This window comes from Rousettus aegyptiacus, unplaced genomic scaffold (assembly GCF_014176215.1).
Source record: "Rousettus aegyptiacus isolate mRouAeg1 unplaced genomic scaffold, mRouAeg1.p scaffold_m13_p_2, whole genome shotgun sequence".
NCBI lineage: Eukaryota > Metazoa > Chordata > Mammalia > Chiroptera > Pteropodidae > Rousettus > Rousettus aegyptiacus.
In genome coordinates, this window is record NW_023416295.1 from 127,120,498 (window position 1) to 127,142,293 (window position 21,796).

General features: G+C 33.6%; 2 protein-coding genes across 2 annotated transcripts; one reads left to right on the forward strand and one right to left on the reverse strand.

Moving 5' to 3' along the window:
* Positions 1 to 1,812: 1,812 nt before the first annotated feature.
* On the reverse strand, positions 1,813 to 2,743 carry LOC107505959 (olfactory receptor 6C76-like). Its single transcript, XM_016136388.2, is given in 2 exon segments — positions 1,813 to 2,539; positions 2,541 to 2,743. Coding segments are annotated over 2 exon segments (930 nt in total).
* A 10,835-nt stretch (positions 2,744 to 13,578) lies between these two features.
* LOC107505952 (olfactory receptor 6C6-like) lies at positions 13,579 to 14,329 on the forward strand. The gene is given in 2 exon segments (XM_016136382.2): positions 13,579 to 14,088; positions 14,090 to 14,329. Coding segments are annotated over 2 exon segments (750 nt in total).
* The last annotated feature ends 7,467 nt before the right edge of the window (positions 14,330 to 21,796 follow it).

Sequence of the window (21,796 nt, forward strand, 5' to 3'; positions counted from 1 at the left end):
TAAAAAATGCTGATGGGATTTTGATGGGGATTGCATTAAATCTGTATAATGCTTTAGGTAATATGGTCATTTTAACTCTGTTGATTCTTCAATCCAAGAATATGGAATATCTTCCAATTTCTTTGTATCTTCTTCGATTTCTTTTGATAGGGCGTTGTAGTGTTCATTATAGAGGTCCTTCACATGTTTCATTAGATCTATTCCTAGGTATTTTATTCTTTTTGTTGCAATGGCAGAAGGAATGATGTTTTCCACTTCTTTTTTCTGACACTTCATTATTGGAGTTGAGGAACGCTAAGGAGTTTTGAATATTGATTTTGTGTCCAGAGACTTTACTGTATTTGCTTATCATTTCTAGTAGTGTTCTTGTGAAGTCTTTTGGGTTTTCTATATAGAGAATCATGTCATCCGCAAATATTGACAGTTTGACTTCTTCATTTCCTATTTGGATGCCTTTTATATCCTTCTCTTGCCTGATTGCACTTGCTAGGACCTCTAATGTTATGTTGAATAACAGTAGCAATAGTGGACAGCCTTGCCTTGTTCCTGATCTTAGCGAGAAGGTTTGCAGTTTTTCACCCTTAAGTATAATGTCGGCTGAGGGTTTGTCATATGTGGCCTTCATTATGTTAAGGTACTTTCCTTCTATACTGACTTGTTTAGTGTTTTGATCACAAATGAGTGCTGTATCTTGTGGGAGACTTTTTCTTCATCTATTGATATGATCTTATGATTCTTATTTTTTAATGCGGTTTATGTGGTGTATCACATTAATCAATTTGCGTATGTTGAACCATCCATGTGCCCCTGGGATGAAGCCCACCTGATCGTGGTGTATAATCTTTTTAATACATTGCTGTATTCGGTTCGCTAGTATCTTATTTAGGATTTCTGCATCTGTGTTCATGAGAGATAGCGGTCTGTAGTTTGTGTGTGTGTTTGTGTTCTCATTACCAGGTTTTGGTATCAGAGTGATATTGGCCTCATAAAACAAGTTGGGCAGTATTGCCTCCTCTTCAAGTTTTTGAAAGAGTTTGAGGAGAACAGTTATTAAATCTTTGAATGTTTGGAAGAATTCACTGGTGAAGCCATCTGGTCTTGGACTTTTACTTTTTGGTAGGTTTTTGATGATTGTTTCAATTTCCACACTGCTGATCAGTCTATTTAGATTTTCCGGTTCTTGATTCAGTCTAGGATGATTGTATTTTTATAAGTACTGGTCTATTTCTTCTAGGTTATTAATTTGGGGTTATATACTTTTTCATAATATTCTTGTATGATCCCTTGTATTTCTGCAATGTCAGTCGTATATTTCCCTCTTTCCTCCCTGATTTTGTTTAATTGTTTCCTTTTTCTTTTTTCTTTAGTGAGTCTAGCCAGGGGTTGTCAATGTTATTAACTTTCCCAAAGAACCTGCTCTTTCTCTCTTGTATTTTTTCCATTTTTTTCATTACATGCTACATTAAATATAATTCAAATGAAATAATAAAGTCAAGACTTTATAGTCTTGACTAACTAGATTTGAAAGACAAAATAGACAGATTAAGCACTTAATTCAATTTCTTTTACATATCTAGATGGAAAGAAACTAGCATGAGAAAAAAAGTCTTAACTGAAGAAAATAAAGACAATTAATGTCTCTGAATGATGACTTCTGTAAAAATAAAGCCTAAACTAAATCAAGATGAATGTCACAGAAATGGAAAAAAAATTAAAAAGGAGGCAACTCTGTATTGGAAGCTACTATTGGATACAGTGATATTATCTAAGATTCCTTTATTCATTTTCTTAATGTATAGTGCAATAAGATATTCATTTGTTAGAGATAAAAATAACTCTGTGGATCATATTCGTGAAGGCTTTTTTCACTTGTTGATTCCGTAATGTGTAGATAAAAGAATTCAAAAGTGGTGCAACAGAGGTATTGAACAATGCAAATACCTTGGAAAAAGATACTCTTTGTTTGATTGACAGTTTAACATACATGAAGATGCAGCTTCCGTAAGAAAGGAATATCACAATCATGTGAGAAGAACATGTTGAAAAAGCCTTTCTCCTCTGACTAGCTGAAGGAATTTTTAAAATTATCAAGGCAATATAGGTATATGACACTATCACCATTATCGATGTGACCACAAGCGTCGCCAAAGCTGAGAGGAATCTCATCCTCTTGAGAAGCTGTGTGTCTGTGCAGGAGATCTGCATGAGAGGAGCAGTGTCACAGTAGAAATGATCAATAATATTGGAGGCACAGAAGTCGAAGTTTAGGCCTAAGAGGAGTGGTGGACAGATGTCCAAAGAACCAGGAAGCCAACTGAGGATTAGCTGTATGCAGATTTTACTGTTCATGATAGTGGTGTAATGCAGGGGCTTACGGACGGCAACATAGCAGTCATAGGACATAGTTGCCAGCAAGTAAAATTCAGATGCTCTAAAAAAGAAGGCAAAAAGCACCTGAGTGACACAACAATTATAGGATATGGTTTCGTCCCTGGTTGCCATAATAATTAGCAATTTAGGAATGCATGTAGTAGGAAATTTCTAGGAAGGAAAAATTCAGAAGGAAAAAATACATGGGGGTCTTGAGGTGAGTATCCACCAGGGTGAGTGTGATGATGATCAGATTGCCAGGGATGCTTAACAAATAGGTGAGGAGCAGGAAGATAAATAACATGACTTTCAATTGTGGGTCATCAATCAAACCTGCTAAGATAAACACTGTCACTTTTGTATGGTTTCCCATTAATGTTCTCTGACATTTGCTATGTCTGAATTGGAAAAAGGGAAAAGAAAATGCTGATCTCCATGGAAAAATAACCATGATAACCAATGTTTAAGGTAAAGTTAGTGAAGCAACGTTTTAGAGCAACAAAATGCATATTTATTTATGTTTCAAAGATGATTTGCTAGGAAAGATAATAGTTTGCATTCCAGAGTATGCGGACAGATTATTAAAACTTTAGTTTGCAATTCATCTAAAGAATAACCTATATACCAGTAGTAACTGTTGATTGCTTTTATGTGAATAAATTAGAAGGTTTATAGAGAGACTCTCATAGCATAGAAAAATGCTTTTTGTTGTTATGCCATTTCCTGTTCAATTAGACATTTGCATGCTAGAACCAAAATGATGTAATTATAAGCCCATATTTTGCATTACACACACACACACACACACACACACACACACACACACACACACAGTCCTAGCCATCATCTAAGCAGGGCTACTACACTTTTTACTATTTTAGTCATCTAATCAAATTCAAATGCCTGATTCTCATCCCATTCATTTTCATGGTTAATGTGATCCAATTTCAGATAAATGAATAGCAGGCATTGGGAATATTTTAATTTTCTGTTCTCGATAGTATTTCCATCCCTTCAATTTCTCTTGTAATCCAACATTTCTCAAAAAAAAAAAAAATCAGCAATAGCCTGGGAACGTCAGTGTATGTACCAAGAAACTGCAGTTTTTTTTCTGTAGGTTATGATTCTGAGAATGGACCAGATAAAATAAAGTGAAAAGTGAGAATAAGGAATGCAGAAGCAGAGAGAAATATATAAATATGAGTGAATGAATTTGTATGAGGTGGAAGAAGTAAAGAGAAGAGAAAAACAAAGACAAAAATAAAGCTTTATGGAAACCTAGAAAGGTAAGAAGGGTTTTTGAGAGCTAGAATAGTGAGTTTGAGGAAAAAAAGTAAAAGAAAATTTAAAATATGTAAATTACTAAATAAAAATAAAGGGAAAATAGTAATAAAACTTCTCTCCATCTGCTTATAATTTTTTATTAATTATGGTGACCTTTGTTTATAAAATTATATGTTTCAAGTGTACAATTCAATAAGATGTCATATGTATATTGCATTGTATATTCATCATCCAAAGTCAGATCTCCTTTCTTCACCATATATTTGGCCCCCTTTCCCTGTGGTAACCACTATACGGTTGTTTGTGTCTATGAGTTTTTGTTTGTCTTATTCATTTGTTACTTTCAGTTTTATATCCTACATATGAGTGAAATCATATGGTTCTCAACTTTTTCTGTCTGACTTATTTCACTCAGCATGATCATCTCAAGACTCATCTATGTTGTCATAAATGGCAGTATTTCGTCTCGTGTTTCTTATACTCACCTTTTTGTTCTTTGTCTAAAATATAGACTGAAAATGAACAATTTTGAGATCAGTATAGCCTAAAAGAGAAGAGAATTAGTTGGCAAATTTCAGACATATAATGAATCACATAATAGTGCAACACAAATTTTAAGAAGTATATGTTTCCTTGTCATAAAAATATTCAAATGTCTGGCTAACATGCAATTAAAGAAATACCTATGGATAACTATTCTCTATAAGAAGCGTATATTAAGTGAGACATTCAGAATGTTCAGGTTTTCACATCTAGTAAACTAATTATTAGGATTAAGATTGAAAGAGCAAATTTTCCAAAGTTGTCCACTTAAAAGTGCTATGCATTGTACAAGCAATTACAAGCCAGATTATAGTGTATTCCTTTAAAACAAACAAACAAAACAATGATATATATCTCTAAGGAAAATTTCCTTTGTCAGTATTTTCATCATCAAACACATGAAATGATTACGTTTTTGTGATGGGCACTATGTAAAACAATGTTTTCTGTCTTGAGGATAACAAGATAATTATTTTTAACCTCTAAAACATACATAATCATGAAAAAGACATATGCAGAAATCAAAATAAACATAGAAGGACAAACAAAAGTAATATATAGATGAATTGGATTAAAAAATAGTTCTTAGAAATATAAAATTAATGAGAGAGGGTATTCCTTAGAGAGCAAACAGCATGAACAGCAATAAAGTGGAGTACATGCAGATTTACTTAAAGATAATGATTGAGTTTTTCTATCAAAATCATGTATATTAATATACAGATACTTATGAGTGAAAACAAATGAGTATTTTCTGCACATTCCTTTCATATCCAGAGAATTATGGAGCAACCTATTATAAAATATCCTCATTTACACAAATTACCATAATGGCAACATTGTAGTAATGCATACATCTAAATCACCCAAATAAGAATTTTATTATATTAAATCATTTTTTTTGTCCAAATTCAACAATCATACACACCAACTATCCTCAAACACATACTGTAAAACAAGCAACAAAATTCACATTATGAAACCATTAGAAGTCAGGCTTATAAAGGCAATTAAGTTTAGTTGTCTTAGATATTGTCAATATGAGATAAATTTTAAAAAGAAAAAGAATTTTAACACTAAATTTTCATTATATTCTATTTGTCTTCTTTCACCATTTCCCTAAGTCAAAATGTAAAAGGTTGGAGAAAATAAATTTAAAGGTAAACACAGAACAAATGTGAGAGAAAATATATCTAACAGGAAACATTGCCATTATATTTTAGAAATATCAATTCTTTTATTCTTTTTAGATCTGAAAGCTGTCTGCCAGAAACACTTAAAAACTCAAAACACCTTTTTAAAGAAGATATACACACAAATCTATCCAGACATAAATGACCTCTGCTTCAATACATATCTCTTTTATCATCACACTGACATTCCATTCTTCTTTAAATGAATTTCACTCTATTCTACAACCTATGATCATTTTTATCACCTACTCTGGAAATAGTTTGATTAGCTATTTTGCAGATTTTTAGTCTAGTGTTTTAAATTCCCTGTTATATCTTGAGTATTTTTCTAAGTATTACCCACAATGACATATAAAATTAATCAACTCTTGATCCCATGAAATATTTATGTGTTCTGTGCCCTGAAGGAAAATATCTAGAGACTACGAAGAATTCTCAAGAGGATATGCAAACAGTGAACACCATTTCTCAAAGAACAACAAATTTATATGTTATACAACTGTTTTTCTCAAGCACTAAATACTTTAAAAAATAAAAAATACATATTTTTAAAAACTAGGTTTTACTACATCTCCAGAGAATTCACCAATATTTCCCTAATATATGCTTCAGCTTCCCATATAGTCATGTTTTGAAATCCCAGATACATTAAAGATTTGAAAGAAAAAGAAAAGTTTATTTTAGTTGGTAATAAAATATGGGAATATGAGATTGAGAACCTAGCCTGTCAGAAAAAAAAAAACTGTACCTCAGGATAAATGCACCATTATTAATACTCTAAACATATCCAAATGGTTGTATGTGTCATTTCGGTTCTATTCTGAAAGCTGTCTTTCCTCAAGCTAGTCTTTGTGATATTGGCTAATGGATCTTAAACTGATTATTTCATAATAGCTAAGTATTCTCCACTTCTTTGATGTTAATGGCATATTCATCTATGTCTATAGCTAGTCTTCCTTGTAACTTGTGGCCATGAAACTAAATTATGTCCAAAGGATGTAAACAGAGATACTTTGTGCAATTTCCAGGGCTTATCTTTTGATGAAAGGTGTTTTCCCTCCTCTTCTTTAGCCCCTCTCACTGTTGTAATGTAGCCATTTCGAGCCCTGAGTACAAGCAGTTACATTAGGAATGGTGAATCAATAAGAACACACGCCTATTCTGACACCATTACAGGCTATACCAGCAAAGAAACCCAATGAATATACAGAAGAGTTTTAACACATTGGCTGAACATTTAAATGAGAAAAGTAAACTTTTTTTTTTGTAAATGGCTGTGATATTTCTTTTCCTCATGTTGTGAACTTACATTCAGAGTTCACCAGGTGGCTCACCACCATTCCATAGGCACTGACAAAGGATACAAACATACTGAGTTTGTGACAGAAAACTTTATTACTGTCATCAGCTCACTTGTCCCCTAAATCCTGTTGGGGGCGGGGGGAGGAGGCGGGGAGTTCTGGATGTTGTGTAGACAATAAATCTGAATTTACGGCTGAGGAATCCCAAGGTTAGTGAATTTGCAGTCTTTTAAAGGAAAAAATCTTCCTAATTTTTTCCACATAGAAGACAATGTCTTTAATATAATAGCCTAAAAGGAAAGAAACCTGCCAAGACTGTTTACTCTAAAATATTCTTGAAAAGATGGTCAAGGACAAGAGCTGACAGCACTAGCTGTTGTAGAAACTATCTTTATTCTATCCTATCACCTTTGCTCTTTTGTCAAAGAATAGTTGACTATATTTATACAGGTCTATTTCTTGGCTCTTTATTCTATTCCACTGATCTATTGATCTGTTCTTTCCCCTATATACACTGTATTAATTACTGTAGTTTTATGTTGTCTTAAAACTGAATAGTGTAGTCCTCCAATTTTCTTCTTTAATTTTGTTTTGGTTATTCTGGGTCCTTTGTCTCTCCATATAAACTCTAGAATCAATTTGTCAACATCCATGAAATAACTTGTAGTGATTTTGGTTGGAATTAACATTGAATCTCAAAGGGCAAGTTGGGAAGAACTGACATCTTGACAACATTGAGTCTTCCTATCCATGCATATGGAATGCCTCTCCATTTAGATTTTCAATGATTTCATTCATCAGAATTTTATAGTTTTCCTCATTAGATGTAGGGAATATTTTGTTAGATTTAACATTAAGTATTTCTGTTTCTTGTGTGCTAATGCAAATGGTATTGTTTTTAATTTCAAATTCCACTCGTTAATTGCTGGTATAAAGAAAAGCGATGGACTTTTGTATATTAACCTTAAATCCTGCAACCTTGATAAAATTGCTTATAAGTTCCAGGAGTTTTATTGTTACTTCTTTCAAATTTTCTGCATAGACAATCAAGTAATCTGCAAACAAGGAAAAGTTTTTTCTTCCTTCCCAGTGAGTATATCTTGTATTTCCTTTTCTTGTCTGATAGAATTAGGAAAGACTTCCCGTACAATGCGGAAAAGAAGCGTTGAAAGAGTATATTCTTCTCTTGTACCTGATCTTAGTGAGACTCTTTCGAGTTTCACACCATTAAGTATGATACTTGCTGTAATTTTTTGCAGGTATTTTAATCAAGGCAAGATAATCTCCATCTATTTCTACTTTTCTAATATATGTATTCAATGTTGTTTCCCTTTGAGCACATTTTCACTGAACTCCACAAATTTTGATAAGTTGTATTTTCATTTTTGTTTAGTTAAAAAATTTCTTTTAATTCCTTTTGAGATTTCTTGTTTATTACATGTGTTATTTTGAAACATGTTGTTTAATATCCATTTATTTGAGACTTTCCAGTTATCTTTCTGTTATTGATTTCTAGTTTAATTTCACTGTGTTCTGAGAACAAACATTGTATGATTTATATTTTTTAAAAAGTATTAAGATGTGTTTTATGGCCTAGATGCCTATCGTGGTGAATGTTCCATGTGCTTGAGAAAAAAAAATGTATATTTAGTTGTTGTTTGATGAAGAGTCTATAGATGTCAATTATATCTAGTTGATTAATGATATTGTTGAGTTCATGTATACACTTACCGATTTTCTGTCTGCTGAATTTGTCCATTTTTGAGAAAGCAGCTTAATCTCCAACTATAACAGTGAATTCATCTACTTCTCCTTGCATTTCTATCAGTTTTTGCCTCATGTAGTTCAATGCTCTGTTGTTAGGCACTTAATAATTAAGAATCATTATGTTTTCATGGACCCCTTAATCATTATGTAATGCTCTTTCCTATCTATGATAACTTTCTTTATTTTGAAGTCTGGTCAGTTTGCAAATATTACAACTTATTTTTCTTATTAGTGCTAGCATGATACATTTTTCTTTCAATTTACTTTTAACCTATATATGTCTTTATATTTAAAAGTAGTTTCTGGATGCAACATATAGTTGGGATATGTTTTCGATTTACTCTGACAATCTCTGTCTTAATTTGTGCATTTAGACCATTGACATTCAAAGAGATTATTGATATAGTTTGATTAATATCTGCAATATTTTTTACTTTTTTTGTTGTCCTTGTTCTTCATTTATATTTATTGTCCATTATTTTTTAAAATTATTTTTTATGTTTCAATTACAGTTGACATACAATTTATATTAGTTTCAGGTGTACAATATGGTGATTATACATTTACATATCTTATAAAGTGATCATCCAGTACCCATCTGACACCATATATAGTTATTACAATATTATTGACTATATTCTGTATGATATACTTTACATACATGACTTTTTTGTAATCACCAATTTGTACTTCTTAATACCCTCCCTTTTTTCACCCACCCCTAAAACCCTCTTTTCATCTGGTAACCATCAATATAGTCTCTGTATCTATGAGTTTGTTTCTGTTTGTTCATTCACTGATTTTGCTCTTTAGATCCACATAGAAGTGAAGTCATATGTCATTTGTCTTTGTCTGACTTGCTCCATTCAGCACAATATTCTCTAATTCCACCCATATTGTTGCAGAGGGCAAGATTTCATTTTTTATAGCTGAGAAATATTCCATTAAAATATGTACCACCTCTTTTTTTTATCCCTTTATGTATTGATAAGAACCCAGGTTGCCTCCATGTCTTTGCTATTGTAAAGAATGCTGCAATGAACATATGAATTTGCATATCCCTTTGATGTAGTGTTTTGAGTTTGTTCAGATAAATACCCAGAATTTCTGGGTCCATCTGTGTTTCTTGTTATAGGCTTTGTTTTAAAAGCTATATGTCTGGTATAAGTACTGCTACCTCAGCTTTTTATTAGTTTTCATTTTCAAAAAATATCTTCTATCCCTTTACTTTCAATCTGTGTGTTTCTTTCAATCTGAAGTGAGGGTCTTGTAGGAAGCATATAGATGGGTCTTGTTTTCTTATCCATTTGGCCATCCTGTCTTTTGACCAGAGCATTTAATCCATTTATATTTAAAGTAATTGTTGGTATATAGTTATTGCTATTTTAATATTTGTATTTTAGATATTTTCTTTTCTTTCTTTTTCTTCTCTTCCTAAAGAAGTCCCTCTAGTATTTCTTATACTGCTGGTTTAGAGGTGATTTCCTTTAACTTTTTCTTGTCTGAGAGGCTCTTAACCTGCCCTTTAATTCTAAATGATAGCTTTTCTGGGTAGAATAATCTTAATTATAGGTCCTTGTTTTTCATCACTTTGAATATTTTGTGCCAATCCCTTCTGGCCTGCAAAGTTTCTGTTGAGAAAATTGACTGACAGTCTTATGGGAACCTCCCTGTAGGTAACTAACTGCTTTTCTCTGGCTACTTTTAATATTCTCTCTTTGTGTTCAGCCTTTGGCATTTTCATTATGTGTCTTGGTGTGGGCCTTTTGAATTCATCTTCCTTGGGACTCTCTGAGCTCCCTGGAGTTATATGTCTATTTTCTTCACCAGGTTAGGAAAGTTTTCCATCGTGATTTCTTCAAATAGGTTTTCAATTCTTTGCTCTCTCTTCTTCTGATACCTCTATGATGAGAATATTGTTGCACTTGACATCGTCCCAGAAGCCCCTTAAATTATTCTCATTTTTTTTTGTATTATTTTGTCTTGTTGCTGTTCTGATTGGGTGTTTTCTGCTACCTTATCTTCTAAGTCACTGATTTAATCCTCTGCTTTATCTAATCTATTGTTGATTCCTTTTAATGTATTCTTCATTTCAGTTAGAACTTTAGCGAAGTTCTAAATAAATTAATATAGTATTAATTTATTTCACTGTATGCATATACCATAATTTGTTAAACAACTCACTAGCTGATAGATATTGGATTGTCTCCAGGTTTGGGTATTATCATAAAAACATATTTTAATAGATAAAATTCAGTTCAATAAAGGATAAAAATATTCATCAAAAATCAAGCCTCACCTTATTAATCCAAAAAAAACTATATTTAATTATTATTTAGGAATCATACATATACACCACAAGGTGTGCCAGAGTATAAAATGGTTTAGAATAAAGTCTAAAATTGCTCCTGTTGCTAATTGAAAGCAATTGCTCATGATTCTGTTAAATATTTCATTGATTTTTCTAAATCACTTATGATGCTCCTTTGGGATAATTTCACTTCAGCTTTTATTTGAAGAAGATTACAGTGGTGGCCTTTATTGCCAATAATTAGTACTTCTAGAACTTCGATCACTAATCCCCAGAGAAGAGTTTTTCTTTCTTTGTTTTATTTCATTAGATCCCTTGAGTCTGTAGTCAGTAGGAAATGATAAAACCACAGTATTTTATAAGTGTATAATTGGCAATGTGAAATCCCATTCTTGGAACAGTTGCTTATTTTCTTCAGATGACATCCTAAGTAGTTTTCAGTTGACACTTTAAGAAATTTTTATTTTATTTTATTTTATATTTTATTTTATAGAACGAGTACCCATTTTCAGGTTTTGAATGATAGCAATTATAAAAACAAAGTTTCACAAAATGAAAGTTATATGGAATAATGAGCAGATGTTCATTAAAATTATTGATATCAGAGTTCAGAATATCACAGTGAGTATGGATTTGAGGTAAATAGAAATTACATGGAAATTACAAACAAAAGCACAATATGTACACATTGCTTCTTCCCACAAAACTAATTGTTTGTAAATATCTTTATTAGGTAATAAAATATCATAAAAGAGTAAAATCATAATTAATTATGTTAACATACATCTTTTCCATGCACAAAGAGGGGAATAATAAACACAATAGATCCAAGAAGGTAAGTCAACTATAATTTGAGCTTATCTTCAAAATCAGAAATTAAGACAAATGCATAATAAGTCCAATTCAGAGAACTAAATCTGACTACTTAATTTTTAGTTTTATAATTTTTTAATGGTAGTGTTATTTTATAGTTGTGTATTAATGGATATTGTAATCTATTTAATTCATATTCAGTTATATCTGTTTCATTTTCTCTTTCTTTATAAATTGGGCAATGTCATGTGGAAAAATACTGAGCAACTCTTCCTTGTAATTTGAAATAACATAGTTCCAGAACAGTGTTAGACCCACATGGCAATAAAAATTGGATGATTAACTCCTAGCACATGCCTTTTCAGATCAGAGATAGAGCAATGATGGGAGTCACAGCAAGACAAAATGTATATTTTTACAAGAAAAACTTGTGATTACTTAGTAGCTGAAGACTACTGCAAGTCTTTAAAAACATTAAAGCTATTTACTAATATCTTTAGGAAATCACATTAGGCATGAAAAATAGTGGGGTTTTTTTTTTTTTTTGGATTATTTTGTTTTATGCAGGCCCCTCTTTGGGAGCGAACCCATTCCAGGGCATCCTGCTCTTCACCAAAAAAAAAAAAAGAGAGAACTCTCCTTGGCACTCCAGCCAGTTTGTCTGAAACTGGTTGCATTACAACACTGTAATTTTTTTCCAAAGGAAAAAAAGCAATAAATAACCTAGAAATATTAAGATAAATACAAAAGAATAAAGATAACAAAAAGTGCTTAGTGACACGTTTCTCTTACAAGTCCACAGGTAATACATATAATAAAATAGACTGGCGTTTTTAACATAACAGGGGAATAGTACAACATGGAAGTAAACAGAATCCTTATAATGTAGAAAGGATAGAGAGTAATATAATTTCTGGAGTATTCAGTAGTTTTATAAGGGATATGAAGGAAGTAAAAAAACAAACAAACAAACAAACAAACAAAACAGTGGCCCAAATTGTGTAGACACATACAAGAATACATTTCAAAAACAATTAGTTGAAAAAAGAAACAATTCTTAAAATTAAAATTTTGCTTGTTTGTTTTTCTCATGTTTTGCTTAACTTCATTTGTCATGTATACTGGAAACAACTGTCCATTTAATTATAACAAAACAGTCAAGAAAACTGATAATAATAATTGTGTTTTCAGTGCAGAGAAAATTTCACAACTGTTATAATTAAGATTCATTTGTATCTACTTACTAGAAATTGTTACTGTCTTAGTAATTGACCATCGCTGAAATTGTACTATAATTCTAAATCTTAGCTTTGAAAAATCACCCCGGTACTCATCCTAAAAAGACAAACCAAACTAGTGCATTTTCACAGATTGATAAAAATGATAAGAAATGCATTAAAATATGCATATGATTTTTGAAAGTATCATGGAGAGTAGAGTCCACTTAGGAGGGATGGGCAAAAATGCATATTAACCAATGACAACAAAAAGTCCATCAGGTTTCAGAGGAAAAATAGTGATTATAATAAAAAACAACTAATAGATGAGAAAGAATTTAGAGTTTATAGCATGTAATTATGTGTCACTGACAATTTCAAACTGGCAAAACCATTGGTAAATGGATAAATTAGAAAAGCTTTAGGTCAAATACATATATTTTAGCTAAAATATATATGTTTTAGTTAATATATATTTAGTTAATATGTATTTATTTAGTCAACATATTTAGGTCAATCTATATATGCTTAGGTCAATCAACATACATTTGGCTCATTTGTATATATTTAGGTTAATATATAGGTTATATTATATTATATTCACAGATGCCCTTTCAATTTCTTTTCTTCTTTTCCTATGTAGATTTGATAAGTCTCAGAAAAGAAAAATGAAGACCCAGTAAATGGAAATAGAGTTCATTCTCCTAGGACTGACAGATGACCCATAATTGCAAATTGTGATTTTCCTGTTTTTATTTTTTAATTACATGTTAAGCCTGATGGGAAACATAATCATTCTCCTCCTCACTCTGCTGGATCCTTGCCTCAAGACCCCAATGTATTTCTTTCTCCAAAATTTCTCATTTTGGGAAATGATATTCACAACAGTATGTATTCCCAGGTTCCTGGTAACCATCGTGACTAAAGACAAAACAATTTCATATAATAATTGTGCAGCTCAATTATTTTTTATTCTTTTACTGGGTGTTACAGAATTTTACCTTCTGGCTGCCATGTCCTACTATGTTGCCATCTGCAAACCACTGCATTACCCTATCATTATGAATAGCAAAGTGTGCTGTCAGCTTGTTCTCAGTTCTTGGGTAACTGCATTCCTAATCATTTTCCCTACTTTGGTCATGGGACTCAAGCTGGATTTCTGTGGTTCCAGAGTAATTGATCACTTCATGTGTGAAACTTCTATCCTGCAGATCTCTTGCACAAATACACATGTCCTAGAATTGATGTTATTTGTCTTTGTTGTGGTGACACTTGTGGTCACTTTGGTGTTTAGTAATTCTCTCTTACACTTACATCATTAAGACCATTCTGAAATTCCCTTCTGCACAGCAAAGGACCAAAGCTTTTTCCACCTGTACTTCTCACATGATTTTTGTCTTCCTGACTTATGGTAGCTGTATCTTTATGTATATTAAACCCTCTCCAAAAGAAAGAGTGACTGTATCCAAAGGTGTATCTTTGCTGTATACCTCCGTTGCTCCTTTACTAAATCCTTTCATTTACACCTAAGGAACCAGCAGGTGAGAGAAGTCTTCTGGGATATGTTACAAAAGATGTTGTATTTTTCGCAAACATAATAGTAAAAAAAAAAAAAAAAAAAAGCTAAAAATCACAACTTTACCATAAAAACTGAAGAAACATATTTCATGTACTTTAATATTAAATATTGGGGGGTGACATTGATTAATGGGTTTCAAGTGTACAATTTGATAATACTTGTACTAATGACTGCAATCCAGGGTGTATTGACTAATTTTGTGGATTAATGAATAAACAATGAAATATGAACTTAAGCCATGAAATTAACAAACATCCTATTCATTTGTTTTGACAATGATTTTAGTTTGATTTAGCTACAAAAAGAGCAATTGACTTCATAAAAGAAAACTTTCTGCTTTTAAGACAACTGGACAGCTCTCAGATAATAAACCTCTACAGAGAATAAGAAAAAAGCCACTATCTTCTAAGGACAAATAACGAATTGATAGGCTGATAGAAAAAAAAAAAACAATAAGATATTACTTGTACATTAACATTTTAAAAGAGAGAATACTTTTGTATGCATGTTAGTTGTATACAACATCTTTAGAAATTGCAAACCACACAGAACATTCTACTAAAATGTGCGGACCTGAGGCAGGTGTTCCTTAGAATGTCACCCTTGTAGCCTAAAACACAAGTTTCAGTAGCTTCATATGTCCATGAAGTGGCTTCAGATTCCAGGCCTGAGCTCCCCCAAGGCCAGGTAAAGCAGTAAGTTAACTACAAATACAGGGAAGGTCACAATTTCGTGAAAATAAACCATTGATAATTGGTACTACATTTCAACAGACTGGTAGGGTACAGACTCTTTAGCATGAGCACTTTATCAAAATTGCCTGAGAACCAGCTGATTGATTTCATGATAGATCCAGTGATGGTCTACCTTTGCCGGCATTTCATAGAAGCTGAACAACTGATGGAGACCATGGAAAGGTCAGCATGCAGCCTGACCTAAGCACTTCTCTTAAACATTCCATTTAGACTTAAAACTTCTTTGTCATGGGTGAAAAAAATTTGAAGCAGATGTTTTTTTGAAAAAATTAACACTGTAATTGCAGATGGGTTTAGCTCCTGAACTCCTTCAGTCTAAGTTTTCCTTTAGCTTCTAATTGTTCTATGTCTCCATAGCTAGTGATAATGTGGCTACTGCTGGAATGGGTATTGATTTGGGGATCATCTAAATGTCAAGCCTTGTAATGACTGTGGGTGTATTAAACTCACATAAAATGATGCCTCGCTAATTGGGCCTGAAGACAAGAAGCCTGGAGTCCTTGCTCTTTTCTCATAGTCACAGGAGGTGTGTTACTTCTTCTAAGAGTAGATGCATTTTAGGTCTTGCCTCTAATTTTAGAAAGATGGTCTTTGCAAGTCAGTTGTAAATTTGTAAATTTGGTGTAAAAGGCCTCCCTAAAGCATCTAAAATATATTTTATAGGCATAAAAACTATGAATTATTTCTAAATCAAAAGTTGAAATACATTGAACATACTTACAGCAAAAAAAAAAAAATGAAGCATGAGTTTTGAAATTCAGACTGGACCAAAAGATCGCCGTTGCTATGACCATCAGCGATATTGGGTTTCAAAAGCCAGTCTTCACACAAATACTACTAAACCCAAAGGGAGCTTTTGTACTTTCTACTTTGGCTTTTACGTTTTCCAGGGAAAAAAATAAGTGTGAGGGCAAGATAATGTGGAGCTCACAAATTCCCATAGTTACCTCTAGGAAATACTGTATGTAGTGTGGGCTTGTATATTGGAAGGACGACAGGGAAGTGAGCAAAGAAAAAGAACAAAATTTCAAATGGATGCCATTACAGAGATTTCTGAAAACCCATGGTACTAAAGAAGACGTACAAGATCACCCAGCATCCCAGAACACTACAATAACAATGTTGGTGCTTTTCTTCCAGTCTTCTTTTCTATGTATTTATATGTATATCTTAACATTACTTGGTCTATATTGCCTAATGCACATTTTTTCTGATATGATACTTAGGATTTTCTTATGAAAAATCATCTCTAAATCTGTAAAAAAGAAAAGATGAAAGTTCAAGACTGAATAATATAACATATTTATCCATATCATAAATAACTTATTCTCTTATCCTGGACACATGGAAAATATAGGTTATCTTTGCATAGTAGTATCTTTTTTTCCATAATTTGTTAATTTTTAAGATAAAATTGTATCCTCCTGTTTAAGGGTCAATTACTAGATTGCTAGTGGCATTGAAATATTAAAATTATATAATATTACATAATACAATACATTTATGGTAACAGATATCAATAATTTTATAACCACTTTCAGTTCTTTAATGGATTATCTGTTCATACTCTTTACACTTCTTTTCCATTTTGTTTTAGCATTTCTTTCCAACATGTATATGCTATTTTTATTTTAAGTATATTGTTTGCCTTTTTTTATCTTTGCAAATTTATTTTTGTCACTTTACCTTCCAAACTTTTTTACGATATAAAGTTTTTCATTACATGGTATTCCATTCACTTAAAATCCTTATTAAATCTTCAAAGGTCTCTTGTAAATAGGTACTCACCTGGAAACAGTAATACTTTATGATGGGTAAGTGGTAGAACGATGCTGATTTCATTTCATTTACTATTTTCATAGTCCCATTAGAAAAGGCTGGTAGGAAAAGTTTTGATTGGTTTTTAAATTATGTATACATAATCTAAACAAATAAATAAGGATAAAAACTATTATAATAAAGATATCACAAATTAATTCTAATAGGTCAATGGTTTTATAGTCCAAGCATTGTCATTATTTTCTGCAAGTTCTTTATGTTGAAATTCCATGTATTCGCCATTAAAATGAAAAAAATATATTTATAAAATTTATTTTAGAAATCTTTACATTTGGGGGGAAAATGGGCATAGATGATAGAGGTTCTGTTCATCCCTCTGGCAATCGAATCAAAGTTATGATGGAAACAAAGAGCAGAAACAAGTAAAAATTGCCTGGGATGAATAAGCCATACAACTAGGGAGAAATACAAGAAATCACTCTGCAACAGCAAAAGGTAGGACAGGGCGGGGATGCAGGGCTGCCCTGTCCCGAACGGCTGAGTGAGATGGAGGCTGCCTCTTAAAGGGGCAATTTCCGTGAGCGCTCTGAGCAGCAGTGCCAATATGGCTGCACGCAGAGGGCACCAGGGACTTACAGGGAGACGTTGTAGGAATGAGGGCCGAGGCGAGACTAGCTGGGTATAGAAGTGCTGGCAGTATCCACTGTTCTCTGTTGAGACCTCCTCTCTCCCAGTGCACGGACACAGTGCCACCATAGCTGAGACATCATCAAACTGGATAACTGAGGTCACTCCGCCCAGAGGATTCCCTGAAACCCCATCTCTCCCAACTTATGAATCCATCCAAACCTCAGCAAATCAGGTGCTCCTTGCTGAGCAGCACCTAGACTTACAAGGGAAGCAGCTGGCCTTGGTTTCTGGTATGGCCTTTTTGAGGCAACTATAAGCACAGCATCTGTGGATTGCTTGCTGAATCTTAACAGGTGGCCTTGGAGGGGTAGAGGCTTGGGCTAAGTTTGGCCTGCAGTTGAACCCCTCCCTGGACTGTGCCACTGGACACCTACTTAACAAATCCAGATTTAGGAGCTTTGTTTAGTACATAGAAACAAAGAAAGCCAAAATGGGAAGAAAAAAAAGCAGGAGCCATATGAGAGAACAGACTAGAGATCCAGATATAATGGAGTCAAGTAATCTAACAGATGCAGAGTTCAAAACACTGGTTATAAAGATGCTCAATGAACTTTTGGGAAGTGTAGAGAACTCCAACAAAGAGATTAAAAAAAAAAAACATAAAAATGGAAATGGAAAGTATAAAAGGAAACCAGTCTGAAATGAAGAACTGTCTGAGATGAGAAGTATATTAAATAGAATAAACAAAGGAATAAACAAAGTGAATAAAGAAGAGGATCAAATACCTTATCCAGAGGATGGGAACATCAAGGACACTCAATCAGAATGGCCAGAGATAAGATGCCAAGACTTTAAAAATAATTTAAGGAGCATATGGGACACTATTAAGGGTCCAAATATCTGTTTGATCGGTGTAACTGAAGAAAATTAAGATGTTGAACAGTTGTTTGAAAAAATAATGATGGAAAATTCCCCTTCTGCAATATGCTTTGTTATTCAGTGTGATTGAGGCATAGGATTCCTAGTTGGAAGAGATAAGAAATGAAACAGAAATGGCCAAATAATGAAAATACTTGAGGAGTTTGAACATTATTTTGTAAGCAATAGAAACCCATAAAAAATTTATTAGCAGGAAGGTGCCATGATCAATTTTTATTTTAGAAAGTAAATAACAGCAATGTGGAGAATGAATCAGAGAACAGAGGCAGGAAGAGTGTTTAAAAGACAATGTACCTTGAGTTTAGCTTTTCTTAACATTCATTTAATTATATTGGTGAAACACAAATAGTAATGTTGTTATCGTTAAGTTCCAGAGAAAAAGGAACATCAGAGATGCCAGAAACAGGTACACAAATGGGATTTTAATATATTTTTTAAAGTCCAACACAATCTGAGAATCATAGTTCATATAATGGAGGCCTATCTCTGCTAATTACAAAATTAAACATTTTTTTTTCACCAACTCTTGATTTATTCAAAGTAAGTGGAAAATTCCTTCTAAATCATTTCTCATTATACACTAAGAATGGGTTTTCTTTCTTTCTTTCTTTCTTTCTTTCTTTCTTTCTTTCTTTCTTTCTTTCTTTCTTTTTTTATATTTTCCCTTTTCTTCTTATATACAGCCTAGTAATTGGTGATTTAAAAAAGGACCCATTAAATATATTTCTGAATCTCACAAAATTATCTGTAATTATTTTGAAATATGAAAGTAAAGATGGGATATTATAGTCTTAGATCTACATGAAGTTATTAATGGATTTACCTATATGTCAAACTTTAACAAGAGCTAAATAGGCTTTACACTTATATTTAAAGAATAAGCGTAATAAATAAGTTAACATGTAGAACTATAAAAGAAATATTCCACAGGGCTTCTGGACAAGATGCAGAGTAGGTAAATACTGTGCTTGTCTCCTCTCACAAGCACATCAAAATTACAACTAAACCACAAAACAACCATTATTGAGAATCACCCGAAGTACAGCTGAACTAAAATCCTATAACTAAAGATAAACAGAAGAAGCCATATTGAAACTTATAAGAGAGGCAGAGAGAAGAACTCGCTGGTTCCACACCCATGTGTGTCAGTTAAAACTTGGGAGGGATATCTCAACTGTGAAGGTCCCACATGAGAAGTGAAGGGTCCCAGCCTCACACCAGCATCGCTAGCCTATGATTTCAGTGCCGAAAAGAAAAGTCCCCATAACTTATGGCTGTGAAAACCAGTGGAGATTGTGGCTAAGTAAGACAGAGGGCTGGTGGAGTTCTAGGCATTCCTCTTAAAAAGCCCAAGCATAGACATTCACTGACAGACTCACTCACTCTGAGCTCCAGCACTGGAGCAACAGGGACATACAGAGAGGAACTGAATTATCTGGCTTCAAAGCAAGGGCTGGAGAGGCAGCTTTCTCCCAGATATAAGTGCCTGGCAAAGTCATTGTTTTTTGTTGAGACTTCCCCTCAAGCAGTTTACAGGCACAGTCATATCTGAGTCTCCACACCGTTTGCTCTGCCCTGGCGATTTCCTGAGACCCCACCATACTCGACTTGTGATCCCACCCAAGCCACTTCCAGGGTCTTTTCCATATGAATAGCCTGTCTTGGCTAATGCTTTGGACTTTCTTAAAATCTCTAAAAGGCTCACAAACCCTAAACAAGCAGCATCTGGCCTTGGTGTTCCCTGTACCTCTTGCTAAGCAGCTCCAAGCTGGGCTTTAGAGGTAGCTAGCCTTGTTTTGCAGTTTAGTCTCTCTCAGGCACTTCCAAGCCCAGCACAAGTGGCAATCATCTGCATTATCATTTTGTAGCTCATACCATGTGGCTCCAGACATGGAGCAGGCTGCAGATGACCTTGGCCTGCACTAGAGCCCTTCCCAAGAGGCTCTAGAACCAACACATCTGGAGGCCAGCTTCAGACCACACCAAAGCACCACTCAACAACCTCCACAAAACACACACACACACACACACACACACACACACACACACACAGGTCAGACTCAGCAGGCACCAGAGCTCTGTTAAAGCGAATCCTGCTCCATAGGTTCAGCCCCTATGCAATAGCTTCTCCACAGTAGTCATGGCCAGTCCTCATAATCAATCAGCCTGATAGTCAATTCTTCCACTGATGTGCAAACAGCAACCAAAACTCAACTACAACAGGAGGACATGCATAACCCATACAAGTGATACATCTGCAGCATCCGACTTGGGTGAATAGGGAGATGTGCCACTGGACCCCATACGACACCTACTACATAAGGCCACCTTGCCAAGACTGGGAGACTTAGGAGCTCCGCCTAAAATATAGAAACAAACACAGGGAGGAAGCCAAAAGGGGGAAGCAAAGAAACATGTCCCAAATAAAAAAATAAAACAAAGTTCTGGAAAAAGAATTAAACAAAATAGAGACAAGCAATCTATCAGATACAGAGTTCAAAACACTAGTTATAAGGATACTCAATGATATCTGTGAGAACATCAACAAAGAGATAAGGAAACATAAAAATGGAGATAGAAAATATAAAAAAGAACCTGTCAGAAATGAAGAATAGAATAACTGAAATGCAGAATACATTAGGGAGAATCAACAATAGATTAGATGAAGCAGGGAATCAAATCAATGATTTGGAAGATATCAGAAAATACCCCATCAAACGGTGACATAAAAAAAAGAATCCAAAAAATGAAGATAGTTTAAGGGGCCTCTAGGGCGACATCAATCAAAACAACATTCTCATCATAGGGGTATCAAAAACAGAAGAGAGAGAGAGAGACAGCAAGGAATTGAAAACCCATTTGAGGAAATCTTGATGGAAATCTTCTCTAACCTGGTGAAGAAAATAGACACATGAGCTGAGAAAGTGGAGTCACAAATAAGATGAACCTAGAGAGGCCCACGCAAAGACACATCATAATGAAAATGCCAAAGGTTAAAGAGAAAGAGAGAATCTTAAAAACAGCCAGAGAAAAGCAGTTAGTTACCTACAGCGGGGCTCCCATTAGATTGTCAGCCAATTTATCCGCAGAGGCTTTGCAGGCCAGAAGGGATTAACAAAAAATATTTAAAGTGATGAAAAGCAAGGACCTACAACCAAGATTACTCTACCCAGCAAAGCTATCATTTAAAATTGAAGGCCAGATAAAGAGCTTCCCATACAAGAAAAAACTAAAGGAGTTCATCATCATCAAACCAGGATTAAAAGATATATTAAAGAGACTTCTTTAAGAAGAAAGGAAAAATCAAAAACATAA